Source organism: Anabrus simplex, chromosome 14, assembly GCF_040414725.1.
Source record: "Anabrus simplex isolate iqAnaSimp1 chromosome 14, ASM4041472v1, whole genome shotgun sequence".
Taxonomy (NCBI): Eukaryota; Metazoa; Arthropoda; class Insecta; order Orthoptera; family Tettigoniidae; genus Anabrus; species Anabrus simplex.
This window is the reverse complement of record NC_090278.1, coordinates 80,574,172-80,599,268: the sequence shown is the minus strand read 5'-3', so window position 1 is coordinate 80,599,268 and position 25,097 is coordinate 80,574,172. Positions and strand designations below refer to the sequence as shown.

Here is a 25,097-nt window from a genome sequence, read left to right as displayed (position 1 = left end):
GTTGGGGACAACAGTCTGTTCATGTCGCCATTTAAAACGCCTGGAAGGTATATATACCCACTCAACGGCGTGGACGGACAAGTTGCCAGCTTAAGTCCTAGTCATTCCAGTGCAAGGATATCATTCTGTGTTATCGCTGCTGTAGAAGGGGTTGTAGCCTCTTCAGGCTTAATATTCTTGCTGTATAGATTACGATGTGAACAGACTAACGTCTCAATCAGATAACTAGGTTCGAGGCAGAGATACCCTATTAGAAATTTTGTTCATTCCAGGTCCTCCAGAGTCGAGGGGAAAGATGTTGAACTATAGAGGGCTGCATGATCTACTCAGTATATAGCCATTCCCTTGTGTTCAAAATATTGGGAGTGTTCACCAACATTAGCTGCCTCTGTGGATCAGCGGTAGGGTGTCGGCCTCCGGATCCCAAGATGGGTTCAAACCCGGCAGAGGTAGTCGGATTTTTGAAGGGCGGAAAAAAGTCCATTCGACACTCCATGTCGTACAATGTCGGCATGTAAAAGATCTCTGGTGACACATTTGGTGTTTACCCGACAAAATTAATTAAATCTCAGCCATAGACGCCCAAGAGAGTTTCGGTTTACTCGGTCTGCCATCTAGTGGGGGCCTAGAGTAAAACGGAACGTCGAAATTGACGAGCAGACAGCCAGATGGCGTCAAATTGAAATGTCTGCACACGGTAGCTGAGGCCATACGATTATTATTATTATTATTATTATTATTATTATTATTATTATTATTATTATTATTATTATTATTACCAACATTTTCTATCGCCAGAGAAGTCTGCTTTGGGAGAGCATCCCACACGGAAAGACCATCACATCAATTTTGATACATCATCTGCCATTTCTATGGGGAAAGGTTTTACACATAAAATCATTCATGAAATATTAGAAAACTGCAATAAACTAAATAGTTCATGTTTATCTTCCATTGTTGTCTTCAACGTATTTATCATTCAGTATTTTTACTATGTTGTCTTATGCTGAACATAATCAAGTCTATCCACCATAATCTGGATCTTTCTTGACCTTTATTTTCTTCCATTTTAATACCATAGCTTGTTTTCTCAAAGTGGAATTTTTAAAAGTAGGTAAGATATAGTAACACGTTTTAATTAAATAGAATAAATTTGGGCAAACATTTGTTTATAAAAAGAGGAGTTAGGGAATAATTTGCCAAGGGAGAAGATTCGTAAATCTCCTTCAAAATCATTTTAAGATAATCATTTAAACTACTGATACGGAATCTGCCACCTAGGCGGCTGTCTTAAATGCAGGTCAGGGGTGATTATTTTTTAATGTGACAATCGCCATTGATTAGTTTATTACTATTATGACGTGCCAGCTTACAATTATTGTAATACGATCTAAAATAATAAAACATAAGATAATGAATGTGTTTCTCTTACTGGGTCAATTCCTGAAGTTCTACGATAAAAGTTGTATCTTATTTTTCCAGTTTCGCTGTGGTTCGTGATACTTACTGAGTATCCTGTTGTTGTTGAATATCTTCTTGACGTGCATGCGGACGGACTTGATAGCCAACTCCATGTTAAGTGTGTCTATATGTAGATACTGCTTTCCCTCTCTCACTGGATTGCTCACTTTACCCGTTACGATGGCCAAGATATCGCCTGTAACACACACAGAGGAAGACATCAAGTGTGGTACATCACTTCCTTATTGTCATACACGACACGTTTGAATGGCAACGAAACAATAACACATATTTTATAGAGAAGACAGTTGAGGAAGTAGTCAGCTGCACATTAGGTTACCATCCTGATTTTCATTAGAATGAAAAGCATGGATAATGACCTACATGACAGACGGTAGGAGAATTTTCACAAACTTCATTTCTCAAATATGTTATCTTACGTGAGATCAAGTACAGATAATTTTTTTAATCTACAATGTGTACAAAAATCAGTCTAGTCATAAGAAAAAGAAGCAGCAATCCAGAAATGAGCGAGGAAAGGCCGCAATTTGTCCCCTTTGTTTTTCAATGTTTACATGGAACAGGTGATAAAGGAATCCAAAGAGTAATTTGGAAAACGAATCACAATCTAAGGAGAAGAAATGAAAACTCTGAGATTTGCGGATAATGTTGTTATTTTATCAGAGTCTGCAGAAGATCTGCTAAATAGTATGGATACAGTCTTGGAGAAGGAGTACAAGATAAACATAAATAAGTCCAAAACAATAGCAATGGAGTGCAGTTAGTTGATGCAGGAAATATTAGATTAGAACACGAACTCTTCGAGTAACTAAGTGAATGTAAAATAACTAACAATGGCAGAAGTTAGGAGAACAAAACTGCAGACTAGCACAAGCAAGGTAGGCATTTACGAGTATTTTTAAAATATTCTCCCTTCGAACATTGATATAGAAAATAGAGAGAATTTTTTAAGAATTTGTCTGGAGTGTGGCATTGTATGGAAGTGAAACATGGACGATAACTAGCTCAGAAAGAAAGAGAATAGAAGCTTTGAAAATGTAGTGTTACAGAGGAATGCTGAAGGTTAGATGGATAGATCAAATTACGAATTAAGAGATACTGAATCGATTTGGTGAGAGGAGATCGATTTTGCTAAATTTGACGAGAAGAAGAGATAACATGATAGGACACATCTCAAGGACTTGTCCAGTTAGTTTTGGAAGGAGGTGTAGATGGTAAGAACGGCAGAGGTGGACTAAGTTATGAATATGACAAACAAATTAGAGCAGATGATGTTTTCTTTTTTTTTTACTATTTGCTTTACGTCGCACCGACCCATATAGGTTTTATGGCAACGATTAGATAGGAAAGGGATAGGAGTGGGAAAGAAGCGGCCGTCGCCTTAATTCAGGTACAGCCCCAGAATTTGTCTGGTGTGAAAATGGGAAACCAAGGAAAAAGATCTTCAGGGCTGCCGACAGTAGGGTTCGAACCCACTATCTCTAGGATGCCAGAGCAATGTAGGATGTAATAGTTATTCTAGATTTGAAGAGATGTTGGCATGGAGAGCTGCATCAGATGGACAGATGACCCAAACTACAACAGGTCAGATATGCATAAATCTTGATTGCATGATGTGATTTAGACTCTGTAGTGAGAAGGGGCAGTCAGGCATAGGACACGTAATATAGCAGAGCTGGAAGGATATGTTCTGGATGTCATTCATTAGCTATGTAGCCCCCGTGCGGTTAGCATTTCGTCTTGTGAGGCACGAGCTCGTGTATTCACCATATGTATAGAGGGATACATGCACAGGAAGAAAATGTCGCTACTGTTCTGTAAATTGAAATGAAATGTCGTATGGCTTTTAGTGCCGGGATATCCCAGGACGGGTTCGGCTCGCCAGGTGCAGGTCTTTCTATTTGACTCCCGTAGGCGACCTGCGCGTCGTGATGAGGATGGAATGATGATGAAGACAACACATACACCCAGCCCCCGTGCCATTGGAATTAACCAATTAAGGTTAAAATCCCCGACCCGGCCGGGAATCGAACCTGGGACCCTCTGAACCGAAGGCCAGTACGCTGACCGTTCAGCCAACGAGTCGGACGGCTCTTGTGTTTTTGGTAGAGACTGAAAGAAATGATGGTCGTCTGTGTGTGAATGAAGAGAAGCGGACTTTATTCTTCAATTAAATATATAAGGGATGTCCAGGTCCGCCTCTGTGGTGTAGTGGTTAGCGAGATTAGCCGCCACCCCCGGAGGCCCGGGTTCGATTCCCGGCTCTGCTACGAAATTTGAAAAGTGGTACGAGGGCTGGAACGGGGTCCACTCAGCCTCGGGAGGTCAACTGAGTAGAGGTGGGTTCGATTCCCATCTCAGCCATCCTGGAAGTGGTTTTTCGTGGTTTCCCACTTCTCCTCCAGGCGAATGCCGGGATGGTACCTAACTTAAGGCCACGGCCGCTTCCTTCCGTCTTCCTTGCCTATCCCTTCCAATCTTCCCATCCCTCCATAAGGTCCCTGTTCAGCACAGCAGGTGAGGCCGCCTGGGCGAGGTACTGGTCATACTCCCCAGTTGTATCCCCGACCAAGAGTCTGAAGCTCCAGGACACTGCCCTTGAGGCGGTAGAGGTGGGATCCCTCGCTAAGTCCGAGGGAAAAACCGAACCTGGAGGGTAAACAGATGATGATGACGATGAAGGATGTCCAGTATTGTTTCAGGGATGTAATTTATTCAAAATATAGGAAAAAAATAATTATAACTAAAACGTGAACCACCCTGGGAGTGAAAATTGCAGTTGGAAATTTTAAAATTAAAATATAAATTTCCAGTCCCTTCAGGGGATAACTTCTGACTTGGAAATACATCGACTTTTCAGTTATTGCCTAACCAAGGGTATAAAAGTTGGGGAAATGTTTGAAACACACCCAGGTAGTCGCCTGCACAGTACATATAGCTTGAAGATTGCATTCGGGAGATGGCGGGACAGATCTCTGCTATCGGCAGTCTTGAAGATAGTCTTCCGAGTTTTCCTGTTTTTCCACTAGGCAGATACCGACCGACTGTCCTTTACTACCTTTTCGTCGCTGAAATCCTATTTGGGTTAGTACGATTTTGAACAAATGAAGACTGGACATCAATAAAGGGCTAAGTGCCAAAAAGTTGATTTTGAGTTATTCAATTTTTTTGTTTTTGTCAAAGATCTTTTGATAAAAAACCTTAACCAATTTTTTAATTTATTATGTAGGGTAAGATCCATATTCCTATTGCGTATTTTTCTTCATTTCCTTTCTCTTATGAATGGAAAATAACATTTTATTCAGCAAAAACGAGTTATGTGCCAATGAAAAATCTCAAGTTTTTATTAATTTTAACTGTTTATTTCAGTCCTAGTACATGCATTTAATTACAGTATACCTTCTTTTTTTTTTTTACTTTACGTCTTGTTAGAACGTCCTAGTATAGTTTTTCTAAGAATACAAAACAATTTTAATTGATTAATTCTTCGAAGAATGCTCGATTCTCTTCCTTCAAATACGGCAGCATCTGTTGCAAATCTCTCTTCTTCTCAGCTGACAAGTTGTTTTGACACGGCTGTAGTGGTAAAACCAAGTTCTTGATTGTATTAGTGGTAATCCCTTTCTTGAGAACCTTGCAAGTGCTCCATGCTTCAAATTCATTAAACATTTTTCTCGTCTTGACGACTCCGGGTGCGACTTTCTGAACTCTAATCCAACTGCATTTCGAAATATTTAGTTTTGTCGTATTGATGTATGAATCAGCTGCTTTTTTGAAATCAAAGAAGTCATCAGGTTAAAGCATAGTAACCGTAAAAGGATTGTTCGGTGTTGCATTCACCATAAGTTTGACCAGGTCCTTAGGAACTTAACACTTTTCAACCCTTTTACGTTTCTCGATCTTTGCAAAATCTCTGTCGCAAGATAAAAATGAATGACCAGAGACCAAACAGTTATGGTTTATCTCATCATACTTGCCAGTAATCGTCAAGTAAATCCAAGGAAACATCATCATTTTGTTCTTGTTCTGGCCAATACAGTTATCCGACCAGACATTAAGTTTTCGTTTTCTCACGAATTCAGGACTACTGAGTGCTTTAAACAGACATGAAGCAACTTCATTACCACCTCGGCCACTCATACCCTCGTGCCAGAAATACATGAACCCCTTGTTGTTGTCACCAACATGGACACACAGGTTGTAGCATGAAAGCTGACGGGAATAAAACATCTGACCATGGGTTAGAGAAGGCAGTGATAGAACTTGTTGAAGATCCATCGAACACGTACATTCGTCACTCGTAGGAAGCTGAGATGATATAGTATCTTGTTTCATTACTTCTCTTGCTCTCGCAACAGTAAAATCTCGGTGGCACATAGCCCGTAATAGCTTCACTAGCGGCCCGGCACATACCTCTTATGCCATCTTTCAGGACTTGTATGCACTACAATCATGGTCATGGCAGTTAGCCCTCTTTATAGGTTTTTGGCATTGGCACAGAGCTCGCTTTTTTGGGTCTAAACAATTTTTCAATTTTTTGGCACTTAGCCCGTTATTGATGTCCAGTCTTCAAATGTCAAAAGATTAAAAATAATTACAACATACAATTTCAATTCACCCCTTATTCTTAATTATTCACCTTATATCTTGTGTGGACATTAAGTCCGTTCGCATTGTATTCCAAACATATTCAGCCTGAGGAGGACACAACCCGCGGGTTGGTCTGTGCGGGCGGCTTTGCGGGTCTCCCCCCGGGGCCCGACTTGTTGTGTAGGTACCTTTGCGCCACTTTCAATCATTGTCTCTCTTTTCGGGCATGTACAAGACATGCCTTTCTACCTTTTTGTTCTCTTGACTTCTTTTACTTCGATGGCTGAAGAGCCCCTTTGTTGAGCTGATGGCCCGCCCCCCCCCCCATCAGGGGAGGGAATTGAACATAACCTACTCTAGGCTAGGCTAGACACAACCCGCTGTACAAAACAGGTGTCCCTGCACTGGAATGACTAGGAGTTAAGACGGCAACTTGTCCGTCTACAATGTTAAGTGGCTATGCATACCTTCCAGGCGTCACGAACGGACTTTTGTCCCACCAGATATTTTGACTAGCCTTAGAACTGGCAACTGGCAAATATTCGATACTTAAGTCCCTACTGTGGTAGCACTGTCTAATATTCGACATGTTCGTATTTCTTCTCGTAATATCTTCATTTTTTCAACAGATGTCATGACAGTATACTTTGTTCTCGATGTCCACAGCAGCCGTGACTTAAGTTTCATTCATATTTACAACCTCATTGGGTACGATTTCACCGAAATAAATGAGTACAGTTCTCCGACGATCTGTTTGAACGCCATTTCTGTAGTGTTGTAAAACTGGCTCTGCTTTGCTAGTCTATTTCACTGTATTCGATGCGAATTTTTTTACTTATGTATATATCTTGTAATTTGATTGAATACATTTTTGGTATAGCGTGTGTCTAAATATTGCATCTTCACGGAAAATTAATAATGAAGTAGTGCGAAATTTGTTGGGAGATGAAAGTGGCGGATCTGACTTTGAGGTTATTGAGAATGAACCGACAGATTCAGAGCCATATTTCAGCCATTTCTTCACATAAAATATCGGAAAGTGAAAGGAATTACGAACCTCTCAAAATGTAACCTATGATAACGTGGTCTTAGGTAACGCCTCCCAATCATTGCATGGTAATACATTTTCCCCAATATTTTCAAGAATATACCTCTCAGAGTGATAAAGATTTTTCTAGTGCATTACAGGTACATTGTTAGAAGAGTAGAAAAGTTTAAGTATTTGGGAGAACTGATCCAACCCAGTGGACTAGATAAGGAGGCAAACAAGGAAAGAGCTAGAAAATTAGAACTGGCCTACAGACTGACACAGAACAGGTACAATAAACGGGCAATATCCTACAAAGCCAAAATTAAACACTACAACGTTGTTGTAAAACCAGAGGGGCTGTACGGTTCAGAACGCCTTATATTAAATTAAAAAGGGGAACATAAAGAAATTGAGAAGAAGGAAAGAAAAATTCTGAGGAAAATTCTTGGACCTCAGAAAACGACGGATGGTACGTGGAGGAAAATGAGAAATGAGGATCTCTACAAGTATTCCGAAAAGATCACGGACACAATGTGAAAACGAAGACTGAAATTTTACGGACATCTCGTCAGAATGAATGACAACCGCCTGACTAAAAGGATATTTAAATATATAATTTGATTGAGGAGGACAACGAAATGGGTGGAGGAGGTTAAGAAGGACGCAGAAGAAATTAAAATAACATCAGAATTGATCCTCAACAGAAAGAAGTTCAGAACTCGAGTAGATGACCACAAATTCCATGAAGAGTAGCGGAAGAACAGGCGCAAATTTGTAATATCTGAGGAGCAGAGAAAAATAACGAGTGAACGAATGAAGAAGTTCTGGGGAGAGAAAAGAAGAAGGCTGGCCAGAAAGCATTAAGTTTCACGCGGTCCACAGTTGGCCAAATTCGGAAGCAAGAAGACAGGTACATTGTTGACAATCTGCGTACCTCCGGCACATGTTCGCGTTCTGTATTCATATGATAGAAAATGTTATTAATATTATTATTTTTTTGAATTTAGGAACTACACTTTTTTAACAGACTGTGCATGTTTCTAGTTAAAACATGTCTGCAATTTCGTGTCGCCACAACATTTCTCAGTGTATTATCTTTACGCAGATATATAGAACTTCGTAGATTTATTTCATAAGTTGCGAATATTATGTATTTTATTTAGACAAAGTAAAAGCTGCCAAATATACATGCCACCACAAGATTTAACATTGCCAGTTCTATGGCTAGAGATGGTTTCTCGATAATTTCAATACCTCTATGCCCTCGATACTGAAGCGTTATCGATATCGAACGATACTAATACTACTATAAATGAGTTACATAATTCTTCGATACTATGCCAATACAATACTAAAATGTTAATATTGTGTTTGGGATTCATAAAAACGGCCGTACTGTAGTAAATGCCGTGACTTTGAGAAAATTTTCTCATTCGTCGTGTGTAACTTATTCTGAAATTAGGTATTTTTAGTTTCTAATGTCTTCTTCAAGAAATTCGCAATATTTTCTGTATCTCACTTCAATCAAATTGTATTACCTGCTAAAGTTTGTAGTTCTGGTCGACAAACTGACCGGTGATATTTAGGTTAGCCTCGATTGCTGTTGATGTAAGCAAATTCGTCGTAGCAGTTCATAGAATATTGAGAACTCAATGCGTTATGTAGAAACTTATTAGGAAGTTTCAAACATTCCTCAAAATACACAAAGATTCTCAGAGGTGCACGGAAACATCTGTATCTACCCCAACACCGCCTGATTAGTGATGAACTTTACAGGATGGATTTCAGGTCTTCATATCCTAGAAAGATTTCAATAGAAGAAAGGAACTGTTGTATTCGTATCTGTCAATCTCACCCTTCCAGTAAATCTTACTTCCTTGGTACATCGCAACGAAAACATATTGATGGCTGCTTCTGGGTTTTATATAAACAAAACACGTTCTTATAAGGTAATCGTGATTTAACTTTGATTGCAAACCTTAAAGAACTTTCAAGTCCTTTGGGATTTTTCAATCGTGAAATTACCAACGTTTCGCCGTACCGTGGCAGTGGGCTCGTCAGTTGCATTGCCACACCTTTCCAAGACGCTGGCAGGCATTTATACAAGTGGAGGCACGTGCTTCCCCTAGTGCACCGTCACTGCATTGTCCTACATAGGAGGCTGGTAGTGGTGTTTCAACTGCGCGCTAACCGCCAGCGTCTTGGAAATGTGTCGCAATCCAACTGATGAGCCCACTGCCACACTGGGGCGGAACGCCAATAATCTCACGATTGAAAAATCTAAAGAATTTGAATTATTTTGACTTTCGCAATCGATGAAATTAAATTATGGTTTCCTTGTGGGAACTTATTTTTTGATAATTGGATATACAATAATGCAAGTACTGAAGTGTTAAAGTAAAATTGTCTATTTAATAAATAATATTATATTTATTGTTGTTGATTGAGTCATCAGTCCAGAGACTGGTTTGATACAGCCCGCCATAACAGCCTATCCTGTGTTAACCTTTTCATTAATACGTACCTACTACATGTTACATCCGCTCTAATGTGCTTGTCATATTCGTAACTTTGTCTAAACCTACCGTTCTTACCATCTACACTTCCCTGAAAAACCAGCTGGGTGTCTTAAAATGTGTCCTATCATTCTATCTCTTCTTTTGGTCAAATTTAGCACCATTTCGATTCAGTACCTCTTCATACGTCATTCTATCTACCATCTCCCCTTCAGCATTATTCTGTAACACCACATTTCAGAAGATTCTACTCTCTTTCTTTTTGAACCGGTTATCGTCCATGTTTCACTTCCATACAATGCTACGCTCCAGACGTAACTGTTCAAAAATATTTTTCTAATTCCTATACCAAAGTTCGAAGCAAGCAGTTTTTTTTAAAAGAAAGACCTTCCTTCCATGTGCTGGTCTGCATTTTATTTCCTTCTTAATTCTACCATCATTAGTTATTTATTTTCATCTTGTATTTCTTCTCCAAGATTCTATCTGTACCATTCAGCAATTTCTCCAGATCTTTTGCAGAGTCAGATAAAATATCATCGGCAAATCTCAAAGTTTTGATTTCCTCTGTTTAGACTTTGATTCCCTTTCCAGATTCCTCTTTGATTTCCTTTACCGTCTGTTCTGTGTAAAATTGAAATTTTATATATATGACAGGGAAAAGAGCCGTTCATATTGCTATTCAGAACGCCTGCAAGCGGCTGTGGACGAAGAGGTTGCCGGCTTAACTCCTAGCCATTCCAGTGCAAGGACACCTGTGTTACAATGCTGTGGAGTGGGTTGTAGCCTTCGCAGGCTGAATATTCCTGCTGTATGTAAATGGACGTGAGTCCCACGAGTTGGAAAATTGAGATTTGTATCTTACTATTTCATTCACCGGAGTATCGAGACAAAAAAATATATATTGGAAACGAGTATTTATAGAAACTTGTATCGACCCATTTTTAAGTTATTGTGGACACATTTCATATACAAATTCATGTGCGTGAATGTTCTGTTCGATAGGTACAGAGCTTTATATATGTATAATAATATATATTAGGATATGAATACAATACTGACCCAGTGTCGCGTGGAAGGTGCCGTTACCACTGGCTGGCAGAATAATGAGAACACCGCTGCTCGTATAACGGGCGTTAATCTTCAGCTCGGGGATCCTAATTCGTCCTTCGAATGGGGCTCCATTCTCAGATAACCTGTGGAAAGGGAATTATTTCTTTTAAAAATAAGAAGAAGCAGAAATAAAAATAATGACGAAGGAGCTATAATGTCACTTCTGTATAGCACAAGTTAAATCAAGAAATTACTGACTTTCTTTACTCACAAGTACGTCAATCAGGTGTGGATAAATTAACATGGTAAATTTCCGTTCAGTCTGTGCGAAGGAGAAAAGAACTTGACGCTGAATGGTACTCTTTTCCCAAGGCATTTTGCAGCTCGTCTTCTGAAGGAATTTGGTGCTGCCTGTAGCTTCACTCGCGAGTTCTGAAGCTCGCAGCAGCTGTTAGTTCCGATAAGTCTCGGTAGATGGTACCTCATTTCATAAAACAATCCCTTGCGGGTACTGGGCACGTGAGTAGTTAAATTATTATCATTATTATTGTCCGCCTCTGTGGTATAGTGGTTAGCGTGATTAGCTGCCACCCCCCGGAGGTCCGGGTTCGATTCCCGGCTCTGCAACGAAATTTGAAATGTGGTACGAGGGCTGGAACAAGGTCCACTCAGCCTCGGGAGGTCAACTGAGTAGAGGTGGGTTCGATTCCCACCTCAGCCATCCTGGAAGTGGTTTCCGTGGTTTCCCACTTCTCCTTCAGGCGAATGCCGGGATGGTACCTAACTTAAGGCCACGGCCGCTTCCTTCCCTCTTCCTTGCCTATCCCTTCCAATCTTCCCATCCCTCCACAAGGCCCCTGTTCAGCATAGCAGGTGAGGCCGCCTGGGCGAGGTACTGGTCATACTCCCCAGTTGTATCCCCGAGCAAGAGTCTGAAGCTCCAGGACACTGCCCTTGAAGCGGTAGAGGTGGGATCCCTCGCTAAGTCCGAGGGAAAAACTGAACCTGGAGGGTAAACAGATGATGATGATGATGATTATTATTATTATTATTATTATCATCATTATCATCGTTATGTATTCGCTAATTGGCCACCAACGGGCGACGATAAGTTTCTTTACACTTTCTGGCATTTATTCAATATTTCTTTGTCCCAGTAGCTATTCATTACCGGGCGAGTTGGCCGTGCGCGTTGAGGCGCGCGGCTGTGAGCTTGCATCCGGGAGATAGTAGGTTGGAATCCCACTATCGGCAGCCCTGAAGATGGTTTTCCGTGGTTTCCCATTTTCATATCAGGCAAATGCTGGGGCTGTATCTTAATTAAGGCTTCGGCTGCTTCCTTCCAACTCCTAGGCCTTTCCTGTCCCGTCGTCGCCATAAGACCTATCTGTGTCGGAGCGACGTAAAGCCCCTAGCAAAAAAAAGCTATTCATTAGCTCGCTGTAATGAGCATGGCGTTCATCCGACCACTTTGCACCCCACTACTGTAAAATTTGAATATCAATAAAGCACTTACACCTACCTCCATCTCATTCACCATGTCAAACCGCACTAACCCATCTCCTTACCTCTGCAAATCACCAAACACGCCGAATCTCCTGGCCAGACAGAAGGCGTCATCTGCTAGTTGGCCCGCCCCTCCCCTTCCGGGAGTGGAATGAAAACTTTTCCTAGATCTAGGTTGCACCACCTGTCCATTTCTCATCTCGGAAAGTCCCAAAAGTGAAGATGTTTATTTGGAAAAGGTCTCATTAGTGCGCGTCATCTGACCGTAGGGCCATTTCTTCGAGGTCTTCCTTGACACTAATTTACCAGGAAATTTTTGTTTGTTTTGGTACAAAATTGTTCAAAATGCAGTCAGTCCATCGAGAGTCGTCATTCTTCGTATGTGACCGTAGAAGCGAGCTCTGCGTTTGCGCACTTTGTCCGTGATATAGTAATAATAATAATAATAATAATAATAATAATAATAATAATAATAATAATAATAATAATATACATCCATCATTATTATAGACCGTTATGCCTTTCAGGATTCAGTCTGCAAGCCTCTGTGAATTTACTAAACGCCACCACAATCCTCTCTTTGCAACTAGTGTTGCGGCCTTATTTAGTTTTACACCACCTATCTTCAAATCGTTAGAAACTCCCTCTACCTTTCTTACCCTCAATGAAAATGAAAACCTAGAACCTGTTTTCCAGTCATTGACCGGGTCAGGGATGTAGCCTAATGAATGAATCATGTATAGGCTGTTAGTACGATGGGGTCGCACTCCCAAAGTGCCTTCCCCTCAATAACTGAGTCAATTATCCTCATAGGTAACTTATCTTCCCCTGCGGGTGGAGGACGGTAAAATAACACAAACGGTATTCCCTGGCTCTCATAAGAGGCCACTAAAAGGGGCCCCAATGTCTCTTAACTTGGGAGAGTGGGTTGGTGACCATGGGGCCCTTAGCTGAATCCTGGCACTGCTTCCACTAACTTGTTCCAGGCTACTCACTTTCATCTATCTTAACCGACCTTCTTTGGTCGACTCTTGTCCTTTTCCGACTCCGACTGTATTAGCTTCCGAAGGCTAGGGAGTCGTTCCTTTTCATGCCCTTCGCGGTCCTTCTCTTTCTTTGGCGGATATTTTCATTTTTCGAAGTGCTGGATCCCTTCCATATTTTCTGTCTGATTAGTGTTACTAAAGGACGATCGCTCAGTTGTACTTCCTCTCAAAACAATTATCACCACCGCCACCATGACTTCCTCCATTCACCTCACATGACCCCACAACCGAAGCCTGTTTACGCTTACAGCTTCATCATTCGAATTCATTCTTAAGGTAGCCGTTGTATCTGCATTACGAATACCCTCCTGGCATTATCATCATCATTCTTCTTCTTGTCGTTTGGGCCCACTGAGGACCACGGGGCTCGTTTCGACTCCTTGTATGGAAATTCTGTTGTTTTTTTTTTTCGCCCAGAAAGCTTTCATCTTCTGGCTGTGTGCTTGTTTCCTTTCCTCCGTCCCCTGCGGTCGGGTGGTGCCTGTACTCTGTCTGCTGGTGAGAGACTCTGGAAAGACACCTTGAAAGGTCAACTGCCGGAATAATACGCGATCCTGTATGGTTTGTTCTGGAATCCCCAGCTGTTCTAAGTCGGACTTCACTGTGGTGATCCATTTATTTTTGGACGCTTTCCCTCTGCCTGTAGTGGTAAAGATCTTGCTAGTAAGTCTGTAAGTACTCATACGAGTCAAATGTCCATAGAAAGTCAATCGCCTCTTCCTCATGGATGTAACTATGTCTTCTTGATGGTCATAGATCGCATTATTTTGCCTTATCCTGTAAGTACCATCCCCTTCTCTTATTGGTCCTAAAATCCTCCTTAGTATTTTTCGTTCCTTGAGCTCTAGCTTCCTCAGTGGATTTTTTCTGTTCATCAGAAGGCACTCAACCGGGCGAGTTGGCCGTGCGCGTAGAGGCGCGCGGCTGTGAGCTTGCATCCGGGAGATAGTAGGTTCGAATCCCACTATCGGCAGCCCTGAAAATGGTTTTCCGTGGTTTCCCATTTTCGCACCAGGCAAATGCTGGGGCTGTACCTTAATTAAGGCCACGGCCGCTTCCTTCCAACTCCTAGGCCTTTCCTATCCCATCGTCGCCATAAGACCTATCTGTGTCGGTGCGACGTAAAGCCCCTAGCAAAAAAAAAAAAGGCACTCAGAGGCGTACAGTACGGACACTGTTACTATTATGATGATTATTATTATTATTATTATTATTATTATTATTATTATTATTATTATTATTATTACAGTATTCTTTCTTTCTTTCTTTCTTTCTTTCTTTCATTCATTCTTTCTTTCTTAATCCATTTACCTACCAATATTGGCTTTTCCCTCGGACAGAGCGAGATTCCACCTCTACCGCCTCAAGGGCATTGTCCTGGTGCATGATACTTTGCGTCGGAGGATACAACTGGGGAGGAGGACCATTACCTCGCCCAGGCGGCGTTACATTCTATGCTGAACAGGGGCCTTGTGGACGTATGGGAAGATTGGAAGGGATAGTCAAGGAAGTGGGAAGGAAGCGGCCGTGGCCTTAATTAAGGTACAGCCCCAGCATTTGCCTGGTGCGAAAATGGGAAACCACGGAAAGCTACGTACTTCGAGGATGAGTAGTACCCCTCCCTGCACTCGTACCATTTTTCAAATTTCGTGGCAGAGCCGGAAATCTAACTCGTGCCTCCGGAGGTGACAGCTAATCACACTAACCACTACACCACAGAGGCAGACATTCTTCTTCTTATTATTATTATAGGCACCCTTGGTCCCGTTTGAGGAAACGAAACTATGAAGTGCCGGAATATTTCCCAGCACGAATTCCTTTATTTGGTACGAAATTTGCCGACTCGAACACCTTGAAATACCACCGCACAGCGTTGGGATTGGACGCTGTAACTTAGAAGATCACCGCTCTCTCTTATGTGTTACCCAGGAACATAATTATACGTTTACAGGTTGGCAACCATGGTAATACCACTCCGGTGTCTGCTTGTCGCTACAATTACAACTACAACTGACGCACTGTACGGGAAGGAAGTGGTGCTGATACACGATACTGGAGTGACACGGCTGCAATGGACTGGACTTCAAACGTTCATGAAGGGTAGTCTTGTTATGTTTGTGGAAAATGGCTGATTGTGGAGAGTGCTTGCGCATTAAGTATTGTAGCACTTGTGGCGGCCTAGCATTATATGTTGGTGAAAGCTATCTCAGACTTTTCATAAATTTATATGTTGAGGATCGACAGACGTGTGTATATATCTTTTCAACAAGTGTTAAAATATGTGAACACAGTAGTACAAGGTACAGTATCTGTGTGATGTGATAACTGCCGATTATGAGAATCGGTAAGTCGAACTGATATAGAGACAGTGAAGGGTGTTTATCTTCATACATGTACATTGTTCATCGGACCATCTACAAATGGTAGCTTAGTTCTCACTTTCGTTTTCCCACGGTTTTCATTATTGTTGTTGTTGTAAATATGGAATCTTCCAGCAATATTTTATGTGTGTATTATATGTATAATGTTGTATGTTGATGAGGTGCTCATGCACGGAATTTGTTCAGAATATAGTTAGCTATTTTAGAATCAGTGTTATTGATGAACCTAGGTGCAGTTCCTACCTAATTAGTCGTTTTCAGGAGGTTAGGTAAGGCCTGCAGCAGATGTACCAGTACGCAGCATTATGTACACGCCATGGGATATAAAGTTTATCATGCTCTTATCTAAATTCGAGGGATCCATTCTGGTGAACTCTGGCGCCCATACTACGGACATTTCGGTTAATCATGCTTATTAATTTTATTTTTTTGAGTAATTTTATTTATATATTTTTATTTATTATTATCATCAATATGTTACAAGTTGGTAGTGATCTATTATACGACACCGAATGCCCGTCATTACTCGATATTTATTTCTTGGCAGTCCAAGAGTAGTTCTCTATTCGACCACATTTTCACTCGGAGGTGAAAGTGTAAAAAGAATCAAGAACTTCTCCTTTCTCCTGTTCTTGTAATGTTGGCTCCTATGTGGAAAGTTCCTAATAGCACATAACGGATCAGAAGTAGACTTTGATGATTCATAATGTAAACATACGCGCATAGCATTATCAGCTCCATAATACTCTGAGGCAATATTCCTTCCGACATTACAGGTTCGTGAATTCTTATTCTTAGCATATCCATTAATAAATGTTAGCGACCATAATTCTCCATAGGATATTGAATTCGAAAAGGATATTGTTGTGACTTTTGTAGATTTTAAAAAGGCCTTTGACTCGGTTGATAGAGAAACTATAGATGAAACCATTCGTGAATTGGGAGTGAAAACTAAATTCGCAAACCTAACACGTGAAACACTTACTGACTCGATTTCAAAGGTAAAATTTATGGGTGCGATATCAAAACCTATTAAGATCAATACAGAGGTACTGCAAGGTGACGGTTTATCACCCCTTCTATTCAACTGTGTTCTAGAAAAAACTGTAGGAATTTGGAATGTAAAGCTTAAAGAACATAACATTTTGCCGGTAACTTTGGGGAGAAAAAACAAAGGCAATGAAATAAATTGCCTAGCATTTGCAGACGATTTTGCTATATTATCAGAAAACCTAACGAGTGCAACAAAACAAATCAATCTTTTTAATTTTTTTATTTGTTTATTCAGGATCAGCAACAGCATAACGTCGAATTACAAAGATCCCAGCTATGTACCTCTTGGAAGAAATAGCCAAAAAGACATGTTTGAGAATCTCCGCAGAAAAAAACAGAATTTATTACAAACATCAAGAACATTCCAAAATTTTTGGCAACAGATAATGGGCCAGTGGAAAGAGTAACGAAATTCAAATATCTGGGAGATATAATTCAAGAAAATGGTTTAGACAAATCTGCAGTAGAAGAAAGTGTACACAAGATGGAAAGAAAATATTGTGTCACAGATAATTTTTATAACAAAAAGTGTCTATCCAAAAATCTTAGAATAAGGCACTACACTACAGTGGTGAAACCGGAATGCCTATATGCAAGTGAATGCCTGGTACTAAACTATAGATTAGATCAACTTGAGGTACTAGAAAGGAGAATCATGAGAAAAATCTTAGGCCCTGTGAAAACAACACAAGTATGGAAATTAAGATCTAATGGTGAAATGTACAGGAACATAGAAAACATAACAGAAACAATAAGAAAAAGGAGATTGCAATTTTTTGGACATATTTACAGAATGGATGATTCCAGATAAACAAAAAGGATTTTCAAGTACCTTTGGGACGAAAAGGAAACAGCTAGCTGGGTTGAAGAAGTAAAGAAAGATTTAGAAAGAAATACTATAAAAAAGAAGAAATTATGAACAGAAAGATTTTTAGAATTCCACTTCTCCATGCCAATGCTGGGATTTGTACCTACAGTAACTTAAGGCCACGATCGCTTCCTTCCCTCTTCCTTGTCTATCTATTCCTGTCATCCTATCCCCCATGGTCAGTATAACAGGTGAGGCCGCCTGGGCGAGGTACTGGTCCTCGTTTCCAGCTGTATTCACCGACCCGAAGTCTCACTCTCCAGGACAATGCCCTTGAGACGGTAGAGGTGGGATCCCTCGCTGAGTCCGTGGGAAGGCCGACCCAGGTTGGTAAACGGAGTAAGAAAGAAAGAAGGAATGAATCTGCCAAGTTGGGGTCAGGAGGCCAGCGCCTCAACCATCTGACCCACCCAGAAAAACCACTGACAGAACATTGAAAACTGTTAGAAGTGCTTCTTGGCATGAATATATTGATTTGGTGTTGTAACGCTCGTGGAAGTTGTGGAGGTCGAAATAAGTTGTAAATTGATGGTATCTGAAAAATGCATTTTGAATGGTAACACTTTCGTTCTCAGCCATAAATATCTGTGCATGAATCTGTCAGTATTGTATTTTATTTCATCGCGAAATGTGTTTTTCTCAAATTTGTTTTACGTCGCACTGACATAGATAACTTATAGTTTATGGCGACGACGGGGTAGGGAAGAGCTGAGTGGGAAGACAGCGACCGTAGTCTTGATTAAGGTAAAACTCCAGCATTTGTCTGGTGTGAAAATGGGGAAACCATTATCTTCAGGGCTGCCGACTGTGAGGTTCGAACCCACTGTCTCCCCGATGTAAGCTGATAGTTGCGTGACAAGAAAACCACAGCCACATAATTAAACCTCTATACTGCTAATAATAAGAGTTGCGTCTGGCATTTCTTAGAGGGAGGTCCGTTTACTGCCTGCCGAGGCGGGATAAAGGGAGTGGCTGTGTGGTTGCCATGGAAACGAGGGTGGGGCGACTGCGGTTGCCATGGAGATAACACTTCAGGGCAGCTCGTCTTGCTGGGAGTTGCCAAACCTGTCACTGCCACTGATAAGAACCTGATTGTTTGTATAAGAGTGATCGCAAATGGGACGACACCGCCTGGCCAGGTAGTCTGCAACAGATCACAGCGGTCAGAATGAAGGAGGGAACAAGTGAGCCGGCAGCGAGGGGTAAGAGCTTGTAGAAAGGAATGCTGGAATGTGGCAACATGGTGAAATGACACGTGCAGTGCTCCTCCCTCCAACCTTACCTGTCAGACGCCAACTTTAGTTAAGTCTAGTATACACTCGCGTACTCTTATTTTTATTTCATTTTACGGGTTCAATACATACATACAGATTTTGGAAAGCAAACTCTTGTCTTTACACCCAGGTTGTTTATTGTCTGTGGAAACACACAAGCAAAATCACTGTTGTCACCACTGTACTGTCTGTGATGGTCTGCTTAGAGACACCACAATCGCAGTTACGTTCAGAAATTATTTTCCATTTTTAGTGGAAATCTGCGCAGTTACCATGGCCCAATCATATCCTGTTAAGAGTACAGCAGGTTTTACGAGGAAGCTCATTTCCAAGTGGCAGCGACGAATCAATTTGTGGCAGAGTTGACTCAGGCCTCATATCTTGTCTTCCCTGCCATTATTTAGTTATATTGAAGTTTATATTATATTAGAGACTCTCGCGATTCGCACCCGTGCAGTACAATTGTGGATATGAACTCCTTTCTTATTTCCTAAGCCCAGAAGCGTATCTATGTAACGGAAACATCAACAATACACTAGACTGTGTTTATTCATTTACCTCTCCGTATATAAAAACGGTTAATCTATATGTAATCTAGAATTCTTTGAAGAAAAATGTGGAAAAATGAAAGATAGCTTATACTGATCAGATACCATTTTTCTGATCAACTATATACATTTACAATAATCACCATCACCACCACCATCTCTCACCCCCATGCCAGTGGCGCTGAACTTGGACTTAAAACGACATCTAGAGTGCACTTATTCATCTCAGCGACCCCGAAAACTATGGATTCTACATTAATATTGGTCACTTTATATATTTTTTTATATTTCACCCCCTTTCAACCCCCACACCTAGGAATGCTATTCGGGATGAACTTAAACGTCATGTTCAGTGTAATAGTTCATCTCAGTGACCCCGAAAACTGTGGATTCGACACTGATGTAAGTCGTTTTCGATTAATTTTAGATTTCACCTTGCTGGGCTGAGTGGCTCAGACGGTTAAGGCGCTGGCCTTCTAACCCCAACTTGGCAGCTTCGATCGTGGCTCAGTCCGGTGGTATTTGAAGGTGCTCAAATACGACTGCCTCGTGTCGCTAGATTCACTGGTACGTAAAAGAACTCCTGCGGGACTAAATTCCGGCACCTCGGCGTCTCCGAAGACCGTACAAGTAGTTAGTGGGACGTAAAGCAAATAACATTAATTAATTAATTAATTAATTAATTAATTAGGTTTTCACTCCCTACCCTAGGGATGGTAGGGGTGTGTTGCCCCCACACTATTTATTCAACGTAGCAAGTCATATTTGTGCCAAATTTTGCTCATAAAACATGGCGAACTCTTCCCATCGCCTTATATACAGCAATTCTTACCGTACTATTATGAAACAGAGTAACTCGTTGTCGCCCAGCGACAATCCTTCCATCAAGTTCCATCCAATCTTGGTCCAGCTTTGTAATTAAATTAATTAGGCCTACATAAAAATACTCATCATAATAAAACTACTTATCCGATTTCGTTCAAACCACTTCCTAAACACTATCAGAAGTAATAAGAATAAATTGTGAAATTTTCAGCGAAATCGGTCCAATAGTTTTTGAGTCTATTGCTCTAAAATATACCAACATTCACTATTATATAGATATAGATAATTAGCCTGAACATCAGCCCACAATTTTTTAACTACGTTTCCTCCTTCTTCCCTCTGTCCAGATTTCCCTTTTCTTCCCAATTTTCATCGATCAGATTGTGTCAGACTAGATGATTCTAACAGTGAAATTTAAAATTTGCTCGATCATTTTCCCGGTATAGAAACACATGGATACAACACACCACTTTGTCAAGTTTTAATTACATACAGGACTTTAAGCTTACTTGAGTTTTGTGACGGTGAAGTTACTGGCACCATATATGTCAAGGTCCCTAAGAGTGACCTTATAGCCGTTAGGTCCAGTTGTTAGGGACAGTGACAGCTCATCCATACGGAATGGTTCTACGGAGGGCATTTCAATCTCAGGGATACCTGAAACAAATCAGCAGTAAATAAGCACATTTCTGAAAACATTGTTTAATGTGTATCATGTAAAGATTATTATCGAATATTATGATATATTGGTAATAGTAGGTTATAATGCAATGTTACTGAGGCTAGAAGCAAGTATACTCTATCCTGCACTACGGTTAAGCTATGAGAATTGCATAAGCATTAGGGGTACGGCCCATCAGTCCACGGAGAGAATATTGGTCAGGCAAGCCATGAACTCAAAAAGGTTCAAAATCACTGCGCTAATACATACCTTTAGCCAGGTACGGCCTTACATGGTGTAGCGCTCCAATAAAACAGTCTATGACCTTGGGATCTCCCATTCTGCATTGCTTAACGTACGGGGCTGAAACATAATAATAATAATAATAATAATAATAATAATAATAATAATAATAATAATATAATAATAGGAGCCTGACCCTCTCTTCATTATTCATCAACTGTGTTCTCGAAAAGTAATATAAGAATGGCACAAAGTAATATTAATCCTCAAAAATTAAGCAATGAATCATATTAGGCAGAGGAAAATTTGTCTATCTGTTAGGTCATCAGCCCAGAGGCTGGTTGGATCCTCAAATAGCACCACCAAAGGTTATGTGGTTATAAGGAAACCGCAAAAACCAATGGCAGCACTAAAATTAGGCGTACTAGGCAAGACGAGGAGTGAGGTAGTTTGCCATTGCTTTCCTCACTGGGTCAGAAAGTGGTATTGCAGCACGACTGACCCTATGAGCAACACCTTTCATAACACTCAGATGCACTAGTCGTGTTCTGAATGTCATTAGTCAGGACCACCCATACCCTAGCAGCTTCCATATTGTCACAGCCATGGATGAGACAGGGACTTCGGTGAAAGCTACACTTTACTTGGCCTGTGCCAAGGGATGGATACAGCACTCTTGGAATCAAAACATGAAAATAAAAATTAATACAATTTAAATACCTCGATGAAACAATTCAGAAAAAAGGAGAACAAAAGAAAGGAAAGCAAAATTAGATGACAAAAAGTGGAAATAGCATACTCGATTGAAGCAAAATACCTAACCTCCCACAAAAACGCTAAACAAATAAATTTAAAACATTACAATACAGTAATCAAACCAGAATATCACTATGGCTTGGGGAATACTAAATTAGAATAGGGAACATTGAGAGAGAAAATAAAACGCGAACTTGTAAGAAAAATTGTAGACTCAAAATTCACAGGCGAAGAACACAAACTAAGAAACAAACAATATACTGACATTGAAAATGACATTAGAAAACGCGAATTAAAAATGTTACGAACACATCAAAGCAATAACACACTTTATAAATAAATACCTGTATGCTACGAAAACAATATTATTACAAAAACACACATTTGGGAATAGAAATAGAAATGGTCCCTAAATTGTACGAATCACACACACTAAGACATCAAAAACAGGGAAATCATTAGGTTCAAAGTTCTCAAGTGTCATTTTGACTAAGAGGAAAATTCTAAGTAAACGACCACAACAACTTTTCCAAAGAGGGAAAAGAAGTCCACAGATAAAGCATGGGAAAATATGGTCACAAAAAGGCAATCACACGCCTCTGAACACTTTGTGCAGTCTTAAATAAATATTAATAACAACAATATCACTTGTTAAACTTTCTTCCCTAATCCGCTTACCCTACAGGGTTGGTTTTACCCTCGGATTGAGCGAGGGACCCTATTTTTTCACCTCAAAGGCAGTGTCCTCGAGCGTGGGACATTGGGTCGGGGACACAACTGGGAAGAAAGACCAGTACCTCACCCAAGTGGGCTCACCTGCTAGGTTTAACAGGAGCCTGTGAGCGGGTGGAAAGATTGGAAGGGATAGACAAGGAAGAGGGAAGGAAGCGACCGTGGCCTGAAGTTAGGCACCATCCCAGCATTTGCCTGAAGGAGAAGTAGGAAACCACGGAAAACCATATCGAGGATTCTACTCAGTTGACTTCGCGAGGCTGAGTGGCCCCGTTCCAGCCCTCATACCACTTTTCAAATTTCGTGGCAGAGCCGGCAATCGAACGTGGGCCTCCAGGGGGGGGGGGGGGGCGGTGACAGCTAATCACACTGACCACTACACCACAGAGGTGGTCTAAACTTTCATTTCGCAGGAGCTTTTCAATGTACTGGAAGGCACTGAACCATTCAAACACTCTCAAATGTAACCGACCTCAGCCAGAATCGAATGCGCTTCCTTGACAAACTCGAGAACTAAGATTAACTGACTGTACCACCGAGCTCAGTGTACGTTCAGTTAAGAGGGTAGTTCTACAGAAGTATTTACGAAATATTAATGGTCATTTATAAGATCCTAATAATATAGCTAATTTTGTTTAGGAATGCCACGTTTCTGACACTGTATTTTATAGTGAATGGTGAACAACTTTGCAACACTGACTATAACAGACTCTTGCATCTCTTAAGGGAACCGGGAGTTGTAAAACCAAACCAAACCCCAAACCCCATGGCACTACAGCCCTTGAAGAGCCTTGGCCTACCAAGCGACCGCTGCTCAGCCCGAAGGCCTGCAGGTTACGAGGTGTCGTGTGGTCAGCACGACGAATCCTCTCTCCCGTTATTCTTGGCTTTCTAGACCAGGGCCGCCATCTCACCGTCAGACAGCTCCTCAATTCTAATCACGTAGGCTGAGTGGACCTCGAACCAGCCCTCAGGTCCAGGTAAAAATCCCTGACCTGGCCGGGAATCGAACCCGGGGCCTCCGGGTAAGAGGCAGGCACGCTACCCCTATACCACGGGGCCGGTTTTTGGGAGTTGTAAAACGATCGAAAAATGTAACTTCCGATGTTTAGTTACGTGTCTCAGAAACTAAACGTGTTATTTCCTTAAAATATATTCACAATACATTCTTCATTATTTGGGTAGAGTATGAAGCTTCTATGTTTAATATTTTGTGTCGGAAAGACAAAGACAAAGTCACCTCCGTACAGGCCATGAAGGTCCTTGGAGGAGTGGAAGGTAAAGGCTTCCACTATTGTTAACCGCGGCGCGTGATGGTGTAGAGTGGTTAGCTCTACTCCGGGCCGCCTTTGCCCCCAGGAATTAACCTGGTTCTCATTTTGGGTGTAGGCTGAGTGAACCTCCGAAAGTGGAAACCTTGTTTCTTAAATTTTACGACTTCCTGACGGGGATTCGAACCCACGTCCTTCCAGGCGAACCGAGCACGCCTTTACCGCCTCGGCCAGGCAGCCCCTGTCGGAAAGAACATTATAAAAATAATATTGTTGAAAATATTATTAAAAATTCCCTCAACTGATGTACCTTTTCCTGAGAAAATTCTCAAACGAGACCCAAGAATCTTTGCATGCATAATATTTAAACCTTTTTTGAGTTGGTGAAGTAAAAATATTGTCCTATTGTTTACAGGAGTTGAGAAATAATTTTTTATCGTAGTTGAAAACTGAAATTTCCTGTAAAATTTTCAGTGCTCTTCAAGCTGGCCTCCTTGAACTAATCAAGATATCTGATTAAATTTCCTTATACAAGCAGATCTATATAGTGTATAAGGGACTAGGAAGTTTTGAACACATTGATGTGATAGTTTCTGAGAAAACGGGTCACAAATTTTCAAATATATTTCACAGAAAAAATGTTTGATTGGGAGCCGGCATTTAATGATATAAATAGTGCAGAGTTATGTTTAAACCTACCTTTATTGCCTGAAATATAACTTTAATGCAATAATGGATACACGAAATTCTTCAGGAAAGACTGGAGATTGTTTTGAACTCATCATCATCATCATCATCTGTTTACCCTCCAGGTTCGGCTTTTCCCTCGGACTGAGCGAGGGATCCCACCTCTACCGCCTCAAGGGCAGTGTCCTGGAGCTTCAGACTCTTGGTCGGGGGATACAACTGGGGAGTATGACCAGTACCTCGCCCAGGTGGTGCTATAATGAACAGGGGCCTGGTAGGGGGATGGGAAGATTGGAAGGGAGAGGCAAGGATGAGGGAAGGAAGTGGCCGTGGTCTTAAGATAGGTACCATCCCGGTATTTGCCTAGAGGTGAAGTGGGAAACCACGGAAAACCAGTTCGAGGATGGCTGAGGTGGGAATCGAACTCGCCTCTACTCAGTTGACCTCCCGAGGCTGAGTGGACCCCGTTCCAGCCCTCGTACCACTTTTCAAATTTCGTGGCAGAGCCGGGAATCGAACCCGGACCTCCGGGGGTGGCAGCTAATCACGCTAACCACTACACCACAGAGGCGGCTTGT

At 41.2% G+C, this 25,097-nt stretch overlaps 1 protein-coding gene across 1 annotated transcript in view; it reads right to left on the bottom strand.

Moving 5' to 3' along the window:
• Nucleotides 1-25,097, bottom strand: part of LOC136885296 (protein takeout) — a 49,177-nt gene that overhangs the window by 3,239 nt on the left and 20,841 nt on the right. Inside the window, exons 3-6 of the mRNA XM_067157806.2 lie at nt 21,101-21,193; nt 20,679-20,826; nt 10,678-10,811; nt 1,508-1,657 (exon numbers count right to left, since the gene is read on the bottom strand). Coding sequence (XP_067013907.1) covers nt 1,508-1,657; nt 10,678-10,811; nt 20,679-20,826; nt 21,101-21,193 — 525 coding nt within the window. The remainder of the gene's footprint in view (nt 1-1,507; nt 1,658-10,677; nt 10,812-20,678; nt 20,827-21,100; nt 21,194-25,097) is intronic.